The sequence below is a fragment of the Meriones unguiculatus genome (assembly GCF_030254825.1).
Source record: "Meriones unguiculatus strain TT.TT164.6M chromosome 13 unlocalized genomic scaffold, Bangor_MerUng_6.1 Chr13_unordered_Scaffold_39, whole genome shotgun sequence".
In the NCBI taxonomy this organism is placed as follows: domain Eukaryota; kingdom Metazoa; phylum Chordata; class Mammalia; order Rodentia; family Muridae; genus Meriones; species Meriones unguiculatus.
The window spans coordinates 3,738,121-3,757,873 of NW_026843648.1; the positions used below are offsets into that span (position 1 = coordinate 3,738,121).

Below are 19,753 nucleotides of genomic sequence, written 5' to 3' on the forward strand. Positions count from 1 at the left end.
ACAACCATAGGAATTTTAAGATGTTTATATGCTAGATTGGGTAGTTAGGAATCTTTGCTGTAGAATTTGACTTATAGTCAAATGCAGACTGAGTATCCACAGTACACAATCGTTTGTTTGAAGATAGAATCATGGATACTACTAAGTGATCTGCTTAGAAATTCCCAGAATTTGCTGTCCATGGTTTTCACCACACTCTGTCATTTGTTAACTATTGCTAAATCAAAATAATTTGTTCACTACTATTTGAAATCTGCCTACAGTAAACATAATCCACTTTTCTGTTTTCTTTTGTTTCTTCTGTTATTGTTCTTTTGTTGGTTTGTTTGTTTCAGTCAGGTCTAAGATGTGGTTGTGCTTAGAAATATGTTTCTAACTTACTTGTGGGACATTGTAGAGCTCTGAAAGTGTTTCAATTGCAGCAGAAAATTCCGGCTTTTTTCCTGAAATGATTCCTAGAGCTTTGTGTTGAGTGTTGCACTTGTAGTTAGGGATATACTCACTTCTTCCAGACAGCCACATCAGAGGGCCCTTCAAGGTCATTTTGTTAGAATTAAAGGCATTGTAGATGTGAAAACCCAAGGTCATATTGGGAAGCAGGTTTGAGTCCTTGTTGATCTCTTCAATGGCAAAGTATAAGGTCAGCAAATATTGATAGTTTCTCCATTTCAGTCTAAACCCGAGGGATAGAAGGATGGGTATTGTCAGTACATTTTTCTCAAAAAGTCTTTATCAAATACAGGACTCTAGAGGTCCTAGCCTTTGACTTTTCCTGTTACATGTAAATCTTGTGTGAATAAGCCTTTGACAAGTCAGGAACGTCATGGAATGGCTCCTAAACTCTCAGAAATTTAACTGTTTCTAATATTTTTTGGTGTACATTGTGTGTGTAAAATATCACTTCTTTGTATCTTATGACTACTGAATACATAGGTGCTTATGACATTTCAGCTCATGGAAGCCCTGGGTTATAAAAGAGTCACTAAGGTGTTCACTAGGAATATAATAAGTAAGAGCTTCACAACCTTTTCTTTTGTAATGATTCAATGTCATACTCACTTTTGAAAATTCTAACAAGTTTATGTGCATTCCTAGTGTTAAATTGTCTCTTTGTGGTATAGACCCCTTTGAATAAAAGCTAGTATCAGTTCTCAGTGCCCACAGGGTGGCCTTGGAAACATGTTTAACTCCAATTCACAAGATCCTTTCTGGCATCTTTGGTCACCAAGGACACCTGTGGTATTCACACATATATAAGAAGGTGAGCTCTCAAATAAATGAAATAAGAATAAATAAGCATGTGCAAAATAGTGTTCTTGGGTTTGAAAAATGACTGATATGTTATGACTAGTTGCTGCTCTTGTGGAGGACCCTGATTCAAGTCACAGTAGCCAGTTTTAGGTTCCAATAGTGTGTATCACCAGTTCTAGAGGATCCATGTCCTCCACTGGCCTCTGAAGGGACACTGCATACAAGTGGTACACACAAAAACATGTAGGCAAAACACTCATAAACATAATGTAAAATTTATTAAATCTTTACAAAAACTCAAAAAGTATTTAAAAATTAGTAATGGAAAGGTGTTTCTCTAAGCTTGCAAATTAAATGAATGAGTAGAGTTTTCTAGGTAAGGCAGGGGGGAAAAGTAATTTGAAATAGCATATAAAAAAGAGGAAAACCCAAAATACATTAAGACAGTACAAAAGTGCTCATAATGGGAGAAAGTGGTACTTTGTTGCAGGTAGGTGAGTTGAACTGTGTCACACATAGCCTTCAGTGCTTGGGGTTGGGTCCTCAGAAGCTTGATTCAAACCTTTAGTAGATAAGAATCTGGGTGACCCTAACAGAGGGAGCTTAACAGAAATCATTAGCCTGAAATCCACTGGGTTCTACTGAAGGAAGGATTCTGCTTTCTGACCTGCCATCACCAGAAAGAAATTCCATTTGGTTGTACCACGTTAGTCTGGGATCTGTGGCTAGATGTTCTGTTAAGAAAGAATCTATTGGGCAAAAGCAGGCAATTAGCAACAACATAGAGAAAGAGAACTTGTCTTCCTTAAGGATTATCCCATACTAAATATTGAACTGTAGGAATGTATGCATGTATCAATGAGAACTCCTGGACAGAGCTGTGTCTACAAAGACTGGCTATAAAAAAATCATTGATGTGGAGAGATTGCAATGTTGTAGTTTGAGAGGCTCATTAAAATAGCCCAGGCTACCTGTAGCACCCTGAGTAGCCATTTCTTGGACAAGTTATGGTTAAGATGATGCCTATATCTATATCTGTATCTGCATCCGTATCTCTATCTATCATCTATCTATCTATCTATCTATCTATCTATCTATCTATCTATCTATCTATCTTGCTATCTATCTATCTAGATCTCCTATAGCTGAGATGATGAATAAAATCATTTTAGAATGTAGTAACCCAGCACATTCCTAGCTTTTGCTAATCTAAAAGACAAGAATGACATCACATAGCCATCTTGGGCCTATATGATAACTTGCTCCATTTTACTGTCAACATCCTCTCTGAGGTTTCCAGTGCTTTATTGGATTTATAGTTTTCTTTATATATTCTGTTACTATGAAAATTCATGAAGCTGCTTCCACATTGTATCATGGAATTTGTGATAGCCTAAATTGTGTTCACAGACTCTCAAATTTATAGAAGAAATTCTATTTTTTTTCCATTTGAGCTGAGGGCTTATGTTTTTCCAATCACATGAAAGCAATACTAAAGACTAAAGAATCGACTCAGTTGGTTATGTCTGTATATTTATTCATTTATATTTGTGTGACAGGAACATCACAAGAAGATCATCAGGGTCAATCATCCAGGCCCCAGAGGGTTCTAAGAAGTCTGATGCACCCACCAAGCACAATACAGGGTCTCAACCTAGCTCCTCTACATATAAGTAGCTGATGTGCTGATTAGGTTTTATGCGGGCACACTAGTTAATGGAGTGGACATGGATTATACTGTATGTTTGTTGATCACTTTACCCTGATAGAACTTATCTAACTGACCACAGGGGAGTAACACAAACTCAATCATCATAAGACTACAGGGGCTGGGGTGTGTAGGTAGGGGGGCAGAAGAGTGGAGGAGGATATGGGAGAGAGAGTAGGATTGGGAGGAGAAGAGAGTGGGGCCTATGACTAAGATGAAAATTTAATTAATCAATAAAAAATATTCCAGTGAAAAATACGATAATAAGTAAGATGTTCTCCCTCAAAGCCCTCAGAGAGTTCTGCTGAGTACGGATTTAAGGAATGTAATGAAAATTATTTCTTTGCCAGACATCTGGAGTTGGTAGCTAAGATATGCAGAAATGGCCTTTCCTTTGATCATATTTCAACTGTGATGATGATGATGACTGAACCATGAATTGCCACATGCTTCACCCAACAATAAATCCCTGCCTAACCTTTGGACACTGTTGAGTTAAATGCTCTACTCTGCCTGACCAAGGTAGGTTACTTTTCCAAGTTCCTGCTCCATAAAAAAATAAAAAGCAAAGGCCTCACAAGTCTGATGTTTAGTTTTCATGATGCCTTATGTGGCAGCTGAAGACAATGTTGTTTTGTGTGGCATCCAAAGACTGTCAACCTCTGTTCCCTACAAAGTCTTTGAGAACAGCATGGAGGATCCCAGACTTGGTGCCCAGGTTTCCAGTAAGTCTCTGTCATTTTGATTGATATAGAGGCCAATTGGATTATACTTCCTGCTCAAATTTACCCCTCTCAGATCTCTTGTCATGTTCAGAGCATGTTGTCACCATAGAATTTTAGCAGAGTTTATGAAACTTTATACAGCTCCTCTGAACAAGGCTGCAGCTGCATGGTTAGTCCATATCATGCATGAAAGCCAGGCTTTGTTCTTTTCTACAGATATCTAGATCCCCTGCTGAAGAAGGCATTATCTTGCTGGCTTCACACTGAAACATCCAATCTCACAAAATTAGATTTAAATGAGATTCAAAATGAATCTACTAATACCTAACAGTTTACATTTTATGATTCTTTCATTTAAAAGAACTTGCTTGTCAATCTGTCTCCTGGTAAATGCATGGATGGGGGAAACAAATACTTTAAAGTTGATGGAAATTTTGAATGTCTAAGAAAGTTATTTAACGTATGTAAGTGCAAGTTGTAAATGTCTGAGAAAGTGGTTTAAAGTATGTGAAAATGAGACTTAATGAGTTTAATATTTCAGAATTTTAAAATATTAATCAGTGGAGTAATGATATGCTATGAAAACCACCAGGTGAAAGCACTGGCTAGTCTTCTTATAGTTACAGGACCAAAATTTTTAATGTCATTTCATTCCTGCTGAAGATATAGTTCAATGCTTCTCATTGTGCTGAAATCTTATCTGTCATTAAATATTCAGAGAGTGGAAAGGCTGTTTGTTTTTTTAGCCCAGAACCATCCTTATTTGGTGCCCAATCTGATTTGTGAAGCATCAGTCTACTCCAACTGTTTACAGACACTTGTTACCTGTTTTTCCTACAGTGAGAATTTCAGTGTAGATTATAGATTGTGGTCATGTTAATATATTTAAAACTTGTATATCTCTGTGTAAACTTTAAACAACTATGATTTAATCTTCAAGGAGTTGAGACTTGATCCACCTATCATAGCTCAAACAGAATCTAGATTAAGACAGGTCAATTAACGATTCAGTCTTTTCTGTCTTTTATCCATCTCTGAGGATGGGCTCTTTTCTTCCTCCTGTGTTGGGATTCCTTCTCTCTCTTGCTGCAGTGGGCTACTGAACTATGGTTTCTCTATCTTGTGAAAGCATTCTTAAGAGTTCTTTACTTCCAGAATAAATTAGACATCCTTGGTCATTGTTTTTCTTTTTTTTTTTTTTTCTATTCAAGTACTCTATAACAGTAAAAGTACCAGGACTTTAGTCTAGTATGTTTGTTTCCTAATCTGAGAGGAAATAGGCATTGAAGTTTCAAGAAGGTACTTTTCTGCAAAGGACCACCCTATTCCCAACACCGATGTTCAAATGAACATATGTACCAATTATAGCATCAACTGAAAAACAGGAATATAAAAAAGCCTAATGATTCCTCCACATTATCATAAATAACCAACAACCTACAATACAGTTTCTCAGAGAGATAAAGTGGCAGATATATATTTCAGAAAGTAAAGAGATGAACAACAGAAAAGAAGACAGAACCAAGCAATGAATTCAACTGGGCATCGAGATAAGAATCAGGAGTCGCTCCTTCCTCCTCGGCACAGGGGCACAGCGGACTCATCTTTCTCAGTGCAGACCTAACTGCCTGGGGTATACAGCCGCTGAGACGGAGCCCCAAGCACTTTAGCGGCAGACAAAAGCCAGCGGTACGTGCCCCGGAGTCCCAGATTCGCGCAGCGGCTGCACCATCCTCCCAGGGCGCGAATCTGCTAGACACCATACTAGCTCTGCAGGATCGCCATCACTGACGGTACGGCCCACCTAATCCCACAGTGACAGAGAATACGCTATATACTCACCAAAACCAGGCAGAGACGTCATACAACCTGGACACACCAGGCGCTGGGCCTCCCAAGCTTGGAGAGCACAACAAAGAGATCCCAGGACTTCCCAGAAAGCATTGGGACTAGCAACCCAGTCTCCAGTTACAGCGGGACGTGGCAGCGGAGCAGCACTGAACTGACGGGGCACCACAGCCCTCCAGTTTAAGAATAACCAGGGCCAAACCAGAGAACAGAGAGCCTGGTTACCCCATCCCTGCTGAAGTGACCACCCTGAAATCTCCAGCTGCAGCAAGACCTCAGAACCTGGCAGTGACAGCAGCACAGAACTGGCGGAACACATCAAAGAAGCAGGGCCAAACCAGAGAGCAGAGAGCCCCGGATACCACGATCTCTGCCAAGAGACCTGCCTGTAAGTGAGTGCACCCTTGAGAATCTGCAGTTCCCCAGATCCTGGGTCCTTCTAAATCAGAAGCCAGGCATCGAACCCCCCTCCCACCCACATACCCACTTTGGGAAACAGAGGGGCACTAGGGACATTGAAGTTCCTGCCCTGTGGGCCTGATTGAGGAGTTAAGACAGTTAATGCCAGAAATTGCGCTGCGATCATCATTAGCGCCTGCGACATATACAGTGCAGAGCCCCTCCCACACACTCAAGGGTTCAACATTAGCCATCACTCTGTCCCTCGAGTAACTCATCCACGCACACTTACACACACAGACACACACACGCGCGTGCGCACACATGCTTGCATTTGCCCCGTTTGCGCCTGCGTACTTTCCTCCCACAGGTACAGCTAGTCCTCAGCACACGCTGAGAGTGCTCAGCTTCCTGAAGAACTCTCCAGACACCAGAGAGAGACAGCCCCAGTCTGATCTGCAGAATCCAAAAACAAACAGGGAAGGTTTCAGATAAGCCAATGGCCAGAGGTAGGCGAAAGAACACTTCCAACATAAATCAGGACATCATGACTTCACCAGCAAACCCCAAAATCGATGGATACACCAATTCAGCAGAAGCACAGGAAAATGATATTAAAGCCATGCTTGCCCAATTATTTGAGGCTCATAAGGAGGAAATGAACAAGTCTTTCAAAGAGATGGCCAGTCAATTGGAGGCAAAGAAAGAAGAAATAGACAATATCCTTAAAGAAACACAGGCAAACATAGCCAAACAAATAGATACACAAGTAGAGGAAAAATTAGTGGCGTATAAGAAGGAAATGAAAAAAGAAATAGAGGCCATCGTGGAGAGACAGGAATCCAAATTGAAACACATGAAAGAAATGGTGCAAGACATGAAAACAGAATTAAAATCAATAAAGAAAACACAAAATGAGAAAACCCTTGAGCTGGAGAACTTGGAGAAAAGATCAGGAACCACAAAAGTAAGCATCACCAACAGAATACAAGAGATGGAAGAGAGAATCTCTGGAGCTGAAGACACACTTGCAGAAATGGATACTTCTCTCAAAGAAAAAGTAAAATCAGAAAAGTTCCAATCACAAAATATCCAAGAAATCAAGGATGCTATGAAAAGACAAAATCTAAGAATAATAGGAATTCACGAAAAAGAAGACTCCAGACTCCAAGGTCCAGAAAATAGTTTCAAGAAAATCATAGAAGAAAATTTTCCCAACTTAAAGAAAGAGATGTCCATAAATATACAAGAGGCCTACAGAACTCCAAATAGACTAGACCAGAAAAGAAACACATCACGTCACATCATAGTCAAAACACTAAATCTACAGAACAAAGAAAAGATATTAAAAGCAGCAAGGGAAAAAGGCCAAGTAACATATGAAGGTAGACCTATCAGAATCACACCGGACTTCTCATCAGAAACTATGAAAGCCAAAAGGGCCTGGGGATCATGGAGACTCTAAGAGATCACAAATGTCAACGCAGACTACTAGACCCTGCAAAGCTTTCAATCAACATAGATGGAGAAAACAAAATATTCCATGACAAAACGAAATTTACACAATATCTACACAGCAAACCATCCCTACAGAAGATACTAGAAGGAAAACTCCAATCCAATGAAAACAAATTCACCCAAGAAAACAGGGCATACAGATAATGTCCCAACAAAAATGAAAAGAAAACAAGCAAAGAAACAGGGTTAGATCATCGACTCCATTACAAAAGGAACTAACATGCATTGGTCACTATTATCTATCAATATCAATGGACTCAACTCACCAATAAAAAGACACAGGCTAACAGAATGGTTAAGGAAACAGGATCCAACATTCTGTTGCATCCAAGAAACACACCTATGCAACAAAGACAAACACTACCTCAGAGTAAAGGGCTGGAAAACTGTTTTTCAAGCAAATGGTTCCAGAAAACAAGCTGGAGTAGCCATCCTAATATCTAATAAAATAGACTTTCAACCCAAGTTAACCAAAAAAGATGAGGGCCACTATATTCTCATCAAAGGAAAAATCCACGAAGAGGACATCACAATCTTGAATATCTATGCCCCAAATACAAGAGCACCGACATTCGTAAATGAAACATTATTAAAGCTTAAATCATACATTGATCCTAATACCTTAATAGTGGGAGACTTCAACACTCCACTCTCACCAAGGGACAGATCAACTACACAGACACCAAATAGGGAAATAAAAGCACTCACAGAATCCCTAAATCAAATGGACCTAATAGACGTCTACAGATCATTTCACCCAAACTCAAAAGAGTACACCTTCTTTTCAACACCGCATGGAACCTTTTCCAAAATAGACCATATAGTGGGCCACAAAGCAAGCCTCAACAGATACAAAAGGATTGAAATAATCCCTTGTATACTATCTGACCACCATGGACTAAAGCTCGACCTCAACAACAACAGAAACAACAAAAAGCCGACACGCACATGGAAACTGAACAACTTACTACTCAATGACAGCTGGGTTAAGGAAGAAATAAAGAAAGAAATTAAAGACTTCCTAGAATTCAATGAAAAGGAAGGAACAACATACCCAAATTTATGGGACACATTGAAAGCAGTGCTCAGAGGAGAATTTATAGCACTAAGTGCCTGCAAGAAGAAATTCGTAACATCACATACAAACAACTTAATGGCCCAACTGAAAACCCTAGAAAAAAAAGAAGCAGATACACCCAAGAGGAGCAGATGGCTGGAAATAATCAAACTAAGGGCTGAAATCAATCAACTAGAAACAAATAAAACTATACAAAGAATCAATGAAACAAAAAGCTGGTTCTTTGAGAAAATCAACAAGATAGACAAACCCTTAGCCAAACTAACTAAAAAGCAGAGAGAAACTATCCAGATCAGCAAAATCAGAAATGAAAATGGGGATATAACCACAGACATTGAGGAAATCCGAACAATTATTAGGTCATACTACAAAAGCCTATATGCCACAAAATTTGAGAATCTAAATGAAATGGATAATTTTCTTGAAAGATTCCATCTACCAAAACTAAGTCAAGATCAGGTAGAAAGTCTGAATAGCCCTATATCTCCCAAGGAAATCGAAGCAGTCATTAACAGTCTCCCCTCCAAAAAAAGCCCTGGAGCAGATGGCTTCAGCGCAGAATTCTACAAGACCTTCAAAGAAGTGCTAACTCCAATTCTCCTCAAGCTATTCCACAAAATAGAAACAGAAGGAACACTACCAAACTCATTCTATGAAGCCACGGTCACCTTAATACCTAAACCACTCAAAGACCCAACAAAAAAAAGAGAACTTCAGGCCTATCTCTCTTATGAACATTGACACAAAAATACTCAATAAAATACTTGCAAACCGAATCCAAGAACACATCAAAGATATCATCCACCATGAGCAAGTAGGCTTCATCCCAGGCATGCAAGGGTGGTTCAACATACGGAAATCCATCAATGTAATCCACTACATAAACAAACTGAAGGAGAAAAACCACATGATCATCTCCTTAGACGCCGAAAAAGCATTTGACAAAGTCCAACACCCATTCATGTTTAAAGTCTTGGAGAGATCAGGGATACAAGGCACATACCTAAACATAGTAAAGGCAATATATAGCAAGCCTATACCTAACATCAAACTCAATGGAGAGAAACTTAAATCAATCCCACTGAAATCAGGGACAAGACAAGGCTGTCCATTGTCCCCATATCGCTTCAACATAGTACTTGAAGTCCTAGCCAGAGCAATAAGACAACTAAAAGAGATCAAGGGGATACAAATCGGAAAGGAAGAGGTCAAAGGGTCACTATTTGCAGATGATATGATAGTATACATGAGCGACCCCAAAAATTCAACCAGAGAACTCCTTCAGCTGATAAACACCTTCAGCAAAGTGGCAGGATACAAAATCAACTCAAAAAAATCAGAAGCCCTCCTATATACCAAAGACAAAAAGGCTGAGAAAGAAATTAGGGAAACAACACCCTTCACAATAGCCACTAATAACATAAAGTACCTTGGTGTGACTCTAACCAAGCAAGTGAAAGACCTGTTTGAGAAAAACTTCAAGTCTCTGAAGAAAGAAATCAAAGAAGATATCAGAAGATGGAAAGATCTCCCATGCTCATGGATTGGTAGGATTAACATTGTGAAAATGGCCATACTGCCAAAAGCAATCTACAGATTCAATGCAATTTCCATCAAAATACCAACTCAATTCTTTACAAACCTTGAAAAAAAGATTCTCAGCTTCATATGGAGAAACAAAAAACCCAGAATCTCCAAAACGATCCTGTACGACAACAGATCATCTGGAGGTATGTCCATTCCTGATCTCAAGCTGTACTACAGGGCAACAGTAATAAAAACTGCATGGTATTGGCATAGAAACAGAAAGGAGAATCAATGGAACCCCATAGAAGACTCAGAAACAAATCCACACACCTATGAATACTCGATATTAGACGAAGAAGCCAATTCCAATCAATGGAAAAAAGACAGCATCTTCAACAAATGGTGCTGGACCAACTGGATGTCTACATGCAGAAAAATGAAAATAGATCCATATTTATCACCCTGCACAAAACTAAAGTCAAAGTGGATCAAGGACCTCAACATAAAACCAGATACCCTAAATCAATTGGAAAAAAAAAGTGGGGAACAGCCTAGAACTCATTGGCACAGGAGACAACTTCCTGAACAGAACACCAACAGCACAGGCTCTAAGAGCAACAATCAATAAATGGGACCTCATGAAACTGAAAAGTTTCTGTAAAGCAAAGGATATCGTCATCAAAACAAAACGACTGCCTACAGATTGGGAAAGAATCTTCACTAACCCTTTATCTGACAGAGGACTAATATCCAGTATATACAAAGAACTAAAGAAGCTGAAAAGCAGCAATCCAAGTAATCCAATTAAAAAATGGGGAACAGAGCTAAACAGAGAATTCTCGACAGAGGAATATCGAATGGCAGAAAAACACTTAAAGAAATGCTCATCCTCATTAGCCATCAGGGAAATGCAAATCAAAACGACCCTGAGATATCACCTTACACCCATCAGAATGGCCAAGATGAAAAACTCAAGCGATAACACATGCTGGAGAGGTTGTGGAGAAAGGGGCACCCTCCTCCACTGCTGGTGGGAATGTAAACTGGTACAACCACTCTGGAAAGCTATCTGGCGCTTTCTAAGACAAATAGGAATAGTGCTTCCTCCAGACCCAGCTATACCACTGCTAGGTATATACCCAAAGTTTGTTCAAGTACACAAAAAGGACACTTGCTCAACCATGTTTATAGCAGCTCTATTTGTAATAGCCAGAACCTGGAAACAACCCAGATGTCCATCAACGGTGGAATGGGTACAGAAATTGTGGTATTTTTATACAATGGAATACTACTCAGCAATCAAAAAGGAGGAAATCATGAAATTTGCAGGCAAATGGTGGGATCTAGAAAAGATCATTCTGAGTGAAATATCCCAGAAGGAGAAAGACAAACATGGGATATACTCACTTATATAGACCTATAAGATATGATAAACATAATGAAATCTATACACCTAAAAAAGATAATCAATTGAGCGGACATGGGGTAAGATGATCAATCCTCGTTTAGAAAGACAGATGAGATGTGCATTGAACGTATGACAGGAATCTACTGAGCGCATCTGAAAGACTCTAACTAGCAGTGTTTTCAAAGCAAAGACTCATGACCAAACCTTTGGCAGAGTACAGGGAATCATAAGAAAGAAGGGGAGTTAGTCTGATGGGGAAAGGATAGGAGCTCCACAAGGACCAAATATATCTGGGCACAGGGTCTTTTCTGAGACTGACATTCAACCAAGGACCATGTATGGATATAACCTAGAACCTCCACTCAGATGTAGCCTGTGGTAGCTCAGTAACCAATTGGTTTCCCAAAGTGATGGGAACAGGGACTATTTCTAACAGGAACTCAATGACTGGCTCTTTGGTCTCCCCACCCCCGAAGGGAGGAGCAGTCCTGTTAGGCCACAGAGGAGGGCTTTGCAGCCAGTCCTGAAGATACCTGATAAAACAGGATCAGATGAATGGGGAGGAGGTCCCCCCTATCAGTGGACTTGGAAAGGGGCACGGTGGAGATGAGGGAGGGAGGGAGGGACTGGGAGGGAATGAGGGATCGGGACACGGCTGGGATACAGAGTAAATAAAATGTAACTGATAATAAAAAATAAAAAAATATGTACAGGATTTGAAAAAAAATAAAAAAATAAAAAAAAATAATAATTTTGTCACACACACACACACAAAAAGAATCAGGAGTCTCCATGAGAACTCGGATGAGGGATAGAACAAACAGCTGTACACAGAAAAGACTGTGTAACATAAAAGACAAATCATAAGTTAACACTGAGATTGTGAGGGAGGAGAAAGACAGATAGAAATGTTGTAAATTAAAATCATAAAACCACCAGTCAAATCAGACAACACTGGGTTTCCAGCAGAACTAATTAAGCAGAGAACAGAATATGGGCATAAATGACATGGATTTCAGAACGCTCTATTACAATATCAGTGATGATCAAATAAGTGATAAGTATGACCACAGTGTCTAAACTCTGAGATACTTTAAAGATAGTAAAGCTAGAACACGTGAAATTGGAGAGTCTAAGATTTGTACTGAGCACATAGGGATATTCAAGTTCACTAGAGCAGAAACTCTCCAAGTCTCTGGAAACAGATATTCAAACATAAGACATTTAGATGGCCAGATAGACCTGAGAAGAATGGAAACTTATCTTGACATATTAAAGTCAGTGTGTTAAAAATATGTAAGTCTCGCCATGGAATCACACCATGGAGAGACACAAAAGTCGTTCTTTTTTTCTATCCCTGATTTCTTTCTGAATGGAAACATAACAAAGAGAAGTGGAAATGTTTTCAGAGGCACAATGAAGCAGAAAAAAAATGTGAAACTATTTTTCACATTATTCTGTATCTAGTTCATTATTCTCAATGGAATTACATGTGTTTAGCAGGTCATCTAGTACTATCTTTTAACCAGAACAACCATAGCACATTCAAGCAAGTACTCACAGGTTGAAATTCCATCGTAGACTTGGTTCTGTGTCAAAAAAGTTCTGGTCATTTTGGGATAGATCAAGTGGAATGGAAATGGGAATAAATGTAGCAAGGTTAACATCTGCCTCCATGTAGGTGTTGGACTTTCCATAATAACCACAATGGATCAGAAATATCTCTGTTGATGTATACACAGGTTGCAGGAGGAGGCTGAAGCAAAGCAAAGGAAGGGGCATGTCAGGCTCTTCACTACACAGAAACAGTCCCCTGCATCGAGGCAGATCCAAGGAGATTGTTGGCTTATGTCCTGCAACAGGCTCAGACCTCAACAATGTCAAAGAAGACTTTGTATGCTGCAGCTGATTCCTACTGTTGCTTCAGGCTCTCAGTCTTTGCATAACCAAAGGTTCTCATGATAGGCCAGCTCACTCACTGTAGCAAAGTCCAGAAAACTGAGGGTCACAGTGCTGAGATATTTCAGTCACTGTAGCCAGACTTGCTCTGAATTTTCTGTCTTTTTATTGTTCTGTTCCTCACATCCATGTACTCTTGGAATCCCATAGCCCTGAGGCTTTGCACCTGGTTCCTCCATGTGGGTGAAAAACATGTTTGGTTCTTTTTTCAACAACCTGTATGATTTCATCATGGTCCACAGTGATTTGGAGAGCACCAGAGTCTGAGACAAAATTGTAGGTCATCCAAAAACAGCTTGTTTGTTTTGGATTGCTGTTGTGAGAGTAGTTTGAACATTTGATTTCTCCTAGGAAGGGGAGCAGGGGCAGTCATGCTTTGTTCACTTTGATAGCTCTTTGGTCACTTCCATCAGTCAAGGTGGCTAAATTAAGCAACAGGGAAAGTAGATCCAGACAGTTTTGATGAGATCTGATAAGCTACAGTAATATAGTAGAGGAGGAGGACGTCCTTAGTGGACTTGAGGAGGGACATGGGGTGGGGGGGGCTGGAGAGGGAGACTTCAGTCATACTTTGACATGGGGTTTTGACCAAGAAAGTAAACAGTAGTGACTCAGCCATATGCAGGACACCTGGGTTCAGGGTTCTCAACTCAGCTTTTGCATTCAGACCTCCTCCTGGATGTCTGGCACCTAATTCAGAATAATACATGACCAAAAGAGGAGGCAAGCTTCTCATAGTCAATTTAAATCATGACAGGCAACACATTTACGGCTTGTGTGCTTAGTTTAGATTATCAGCCACTTTCCTCTTTACATTCTTTCCTGATTAAAAGACAAACATGCATCACTGAAGAATCAGGATAGGAGTAGGTTTTAGGGCCTGTGAATATGAACTCAGTTTTGAACCTGGAAGCAGAAGTCTTGAGATGGCTGGATTCAGTCAACTGTCTCATAACAACAACCAAAAAGAAAAATACTTCATCTCTATACTTTTTCTACTTTACTGTAACACTATTTATCATAATTGCTGCTGATATAATTTCATGGTATTATTATATATTATTGTTATAATATGATATATACAATATAACACAAATAAAATTTTGATATCTAACTTAGGTAAAATTCATGAAAATACGGCCATATAAATTTCAAAAGAGCTAAAACTGCAAAAGGCTTTGAAGGTAGGAAAGTGAAAAAATGATGTAATGTTAATTCTTATATATAAACAAACAAAATAATTAATTGATGTCTCCTATGTATAATCTTACAAAACTTTGGTTACTGGAATTTAAATATATATATATATATATATATATATATATATATATACAAATTACACACACAAATCTATCTATCTATCTATCTATCTGTCTGTCTGTCTGTCTGTCTGTCTATCATCTATCTCTCTCTCCCTCTCTATCTATCTACCTATAAATAAATATAACTATATAGTGAAATTTTTTTGGAGACACCAGCTTAATTTCTCTATGTTCAGTGAGTTGAATAAGTGTTGTATTCAGCAAAAGAGACTTGCAGTGAATTTATGGAGAGCAAATTATAATCTTGACAAAAGTGTGCATTGTTTGGGGATTCCAATAAGACTCCTTTGGCCACCAGCTCAAGTAGATATAACCCAGTCTTCATTTGATGCCAAGTGACATCGTATTGGGACTCTCATATTATTTCATTTGGATCACCTTCAGTTATGTATATATTGTAGGAAGCAAACTGTTGTGTTAGTTTGCTACAGGAACATTCAATTGACATTTAATTTTGGCTGTCTCTCTTCATATTACTTTCCTTAATGTCTTCTTTCTTCCCCACTTCCAACCAATTCTCCTTTATGAGCCCTTCTTCAATCTATAAATAACTATTTTATTACCCTATCCTATGGAGATCTATTTACTTCTTCTTCAACACTAGTCCCTTATTCTTTGTGTATCCTACATGGTTTTATGTACTATAGGTTGCTTATCATTCACTTTACAAGTAATAATATCATGTAAGTAGGTACATGTCATATTTGTATTTTTGAACTTGTGTTATTATATACTCAGACTGATTTTTTCTAGTTTACCTGTAGATATGCATTTACTTTGAAATTTCATTTACTTTTTTAAATGACTGAGTAATATTTTGTTGTGTAAATGTCCACATTTTCTTTATCTATTCTTCTGTTGATGGAAATCAGGGTTATATCCAATTTTGGGAAGTGTTGAATAGAGCAGTCATAGACATCTTTGCAAAAATGTCTCCATGGAAGGATGAAACATTCTTTGAATATATGCCCAAGAGTGCTATAGTTACTTCCTGAGGCAGAACAATTTCCATCTTGCTGAGGAAGAGCCATAGAGATGTCCTTAGTGGCTAAACATGTTTGTCCTCCTACTAGAAATGTTTGACCATTCTTAGCCATTGTGACTCTCTTTAGGCCATATCTCAAACCACTTTTGGTTTTCATTTCCCTGATGACTATGGACCTTGCACATATCTTTAAATGTTTCTCAGCTGTTTGAATTATTTCTTTAAGAATTCTCTTCTGATATCTTATTCTATTTCTTTCTTCAGAGACTGAAAGTTTTTTCTTTCAATGCAAGTCTTTGACTTGCTTGGTTGGAGTTACAGCAAGGTATTTTATGTCCTTTGTGGCTATTGTGAAGGGTGTTGTTTCCCTAATTTCTTTCTCAGCCCTTTTGTCTTTTGCATACAAGAGTGCTACTATTTTTTGTGAGTTGATTTTGTATCCAGCCAAGTAGCACTTGGCTGAAGGAGGTTATCAGCTGTAGGAGTTCCCTGATAGAATTTTTTGTGTCACTCATGTATGCTATCATAACATCTGCAAATAGTGACCTGACATGAACTCATGGGCTGGTCCTTTGATCACCTCCATCTGAGGGGGTAGCAGCCTTACCAAGAGAGGAATACAAAAAAGCCAGTCTTGATGAGACCTGATAGACTAGGGTCAGATTGAAGGGGAGGGGCTCCTACCCTATCATTGGACTGGGGAGGGGTATAGGAGAAGAAGAAGGAGGGAGGGTGGGATTGGGAGGGTTGGAGAAGGAGTCTACAGCTGGGAACCAAAGTGAATAAACTGTAATTAATAAAAATAAAAAATTCTTTATTTAGAATTGTAGGTATGTTTTATTTGGATTGTCTATTTTCTTGATATATATTTTTTTCTTTTGATTTATTTATGCATTTTAATATTAGCCTTTATTTGGGTGGGTAGATGGTAGAAGTATTTTAGTTTTGTGTATACTGCTACATTTTCAGAATGATGGCAGTCCTTTGTTATACAGAAGATTTTCAGTTTTCTGCTGTATTCCTGAAGACTATTTATCTTTATGCCTGGGCAAGGGCAAGGAAGCTCTCCACTGCTCATAGATAAGATGAATAGTGTAAAACTCTCCATCCTAAGAAAAACAATCAACATCAACATTCAGTGCAATCCTCATCAAAGTTCCAGACAATTCTTTCTAGATGTTGACAGGACGATTTTCAGCTTCAAATAGAAGCATAAATAAACCATGACAGCTAAAACAATCCTAAATAAGAACTGCTAGAGGTATCACCCATCCAAAACTTAAATTGAACAAAAAACTATAGTAGTACATGGAAAATTCTCATGTTGTATGCTAGTGACTCAAAATCCAGCATACTTTCATTGACAGCCAAGTTGAGCGATTTGCCATAGGGTATCAATTTGCTCCTGCAGGAGGTCAATCCTCTGATTGAACACCATCAAGCCTCCTTTTAGTTGAGTATTAATTCCTTTTTTTACATCTAAGGCATGAGATACATTGGATAAAAGGTTATTCAGGGTCTGAGCAGTCTGCCCAGTATGACTCATGTCTAATGCCGCGGTGGTAGCTCCAACAGCCGCCAATGAGATGGCAGTAACAATGGCAGCTGTAATTCCAAGATCCCTTTTCTGTCTGAAGAGAGTTATAGCGTGAGGGGCATCAACGGGCACAGGCACCCAGCGAGGTATGTGAGTAACCAGCTAGTAAATTTACTAGCATTGCAGCATTGGGCAAAAAAGCAAGTATCATTACCACAATTACTTGGCTCTATCTGGCTAATAATGAATAAAAATGGGGGATATAAACAAGCAGGTGTGGGCTTATAGGAAATATTATGAGAAGCCTTAACCCCCTCATTGGAACATCCCGCATCAGCTCTATAACTAGCAGTGGTGGTGTCCGAGGTCTGAGTAGGTTCAGGAGACCATTGACCCCAGGGGCGAGACGTGCTCCATGTAAATTGACTAACTCCATGTTTTCCTCCACTTTTAAAAGTCATTTAAGGTTCTTAAATTATTTTTCCCTTTTTTTAAAATTTTTCATCAATTACACTTTATTCATTCTGCATCCCCCCATAAGCCCCTCCCTCCCCTCCCAATCCCACCCTCCCTCCTCCCTCTGCATGCATGCCACTCCCCAAGTCCACTGATAGGGGAGGTTCTCCTCTCCTTTCTGATCTTAGTCCATCAGTTCACATCAAAAGTGGCTGCATTGTCCTCTACTATGGCCTGGTAAGGCTGCTCCCCCTCAGGAGGAGGTGACTAAAGAGCAGGCCAGTCAGTTCATGTCAGAGGCAGTCCCTCTTCACATTACTATGTAAGCCAATGGGACTCTGAACAAATCTGTCTAAGCAATTGTCTAGCTATATTTTAGGTAATTGGACTGGAGAATTCGATACTATGATGGAGCAGCTGAGAGTGGCCATTGTCATGGTAAATTCTACCAGAGTGGACACAGGACTAGCCACAGGATTATCATCATGGATTGCTGCAGCCATGAATCATCTGAAGGAATGGGTGGGCATGGGAGCGTTAGCAGGACTTCTGGTGTTGGTCACCTTGGTTTGCCTGTGGTATATATGCAAGATTAGAGTCTCACAACAGCGTAATGCAGCCATGACCATTCAGGCCTCTACAGCCATTGAAGCAGGACATTCTCCCCAAGCATGGTTGGCTACCATAAAAAGCCAAAATGTTATGCTCAGGATGCGAGGCTAAGCACTGCACTCAGGGTCAGCCACTTTGGACCCAGAGAAGAGCATGTCTGATTGCATGCGGGTTGATGCCCCAGGTCCCGCCTCTGAGAAAAAGGTATCAGACAGGTCTGATGCTCTTTGGGTGGATGACACCTAAATGAACATCAGTACAAAGTCCCAATTTATTTCTAATATCAGAGATCAGACCTCTACTCTTGCGTGATGAATCTAAAACAAAAATGGGGAACTGTAGAGAGCTGTGTAATGCTGTGCCTGAAAGATGGAGCTGGTTTCTGCCTTCCACCTTCTCAATATGAGTGCTCTCTGTCACGAACAACTCCACATTTGGCTAAGGCTGAGGATCTGGCTTGCTTCCATGTATGTGGACCTATCTGCATTGCCCACGTGGCATGCTGAGGTTGGCTACCCAGAGGCTATTTAAAGTGGGCTGGCTTTACCCAGGGTCAGATGATTGTTCAAGGTTCCTGAATAAACTGCATTGAAAAAAAAAAACTATAGTAGTAAGTAACAGGATGGTATTGGCAGAGTAAAAAACACTTTGGTCAATGATGGGATCAAAGATCCAGGCAGAAATCCAAATACTTATGGACACTTGATATCTTTAAGATAAGAAATCTTGAAATAAACACTGGAAAAAAAGACAGCATCTTCAACACATTGTTGTGGTCAAACTAGAAGTATGCACATAAAATAATTCAAAAGATGCTTATGTATCACTCTGCACAAAACTCACCAGAATAGATTAAAGAGCTCAGTAAAAATCAAGAAACAGAGAATCTGATGGATGAGAAATTAAGGAATAGCATTTTATCTAGTCATGAGAATGACTTTTTGATGTTTTAGACTGTGTTGGTGAGGCTTATCACTTAAGTTTTTGTTAGACTTCTTCAGTTTTTTATTTCTAGATACATCTCAGGTTTTAAGTTTATCGATTTCTTTTGTAATAAAATGTCTTCAACTATCTTCAGTGTTTTATTTCACTTTTTATTTGTTTTCACAAACATCATTGAGGTTTTATCCATATCCTCTGTTATATCCTTGATTTATCTATGTTTTGAAATCATTGTCTTGTTCTGTGGCTATATTGAATTCCTCAGGGTCTCCTCTAGTAGGGTTGTGGTGATTTGGTGTCTTGGGTGTTAATGATTTTGATTTCTCTCTGGTGTCTAGTGATCTGGGTTTGGGATGATTGTGATTCTAGCTGTTGCTATCTGGACTTTTCTATTTTAGGTTTATGATGTTTAATTTCTTCACTTCTGTTTTTCCCTCTGGATCTTAGGGAAGGGTGTTAGCTGTGTATTGTCTTGTAG

At 39.2% G+C, this 19,753-nt stretch overlaps 1 protein-coding gene across 1 annotated transcript in view; it reads right to left on the reverse strand.

Moving 5' to 3' along the window:
- Positions 1–19,753, reverse strand: part of LOC132651066 (vomeronasal type-2 receptor 116-like) — a gene marked incomplete at its 3' end in the record, with an annotated part of 44,305 nt that overhangs the window by 16,059 nt on the left and 8,493 nt on the right. Inside the window, exons 2-3 of the mRNA XM_060376372.1 lie at positions 13,024–13,218; positions 382–673 (exon numbers count right to left, since the gene is read on the reverse strand). Of these exons, the coding sequence (XP_060232355.1) occupies positions 382–673; positions 13,024–13,139 (408 nt within the window). The remainder of the gene's footprint in view (positions 1–381; positions 674–13,023; positions 13,219–19,753) is intronic.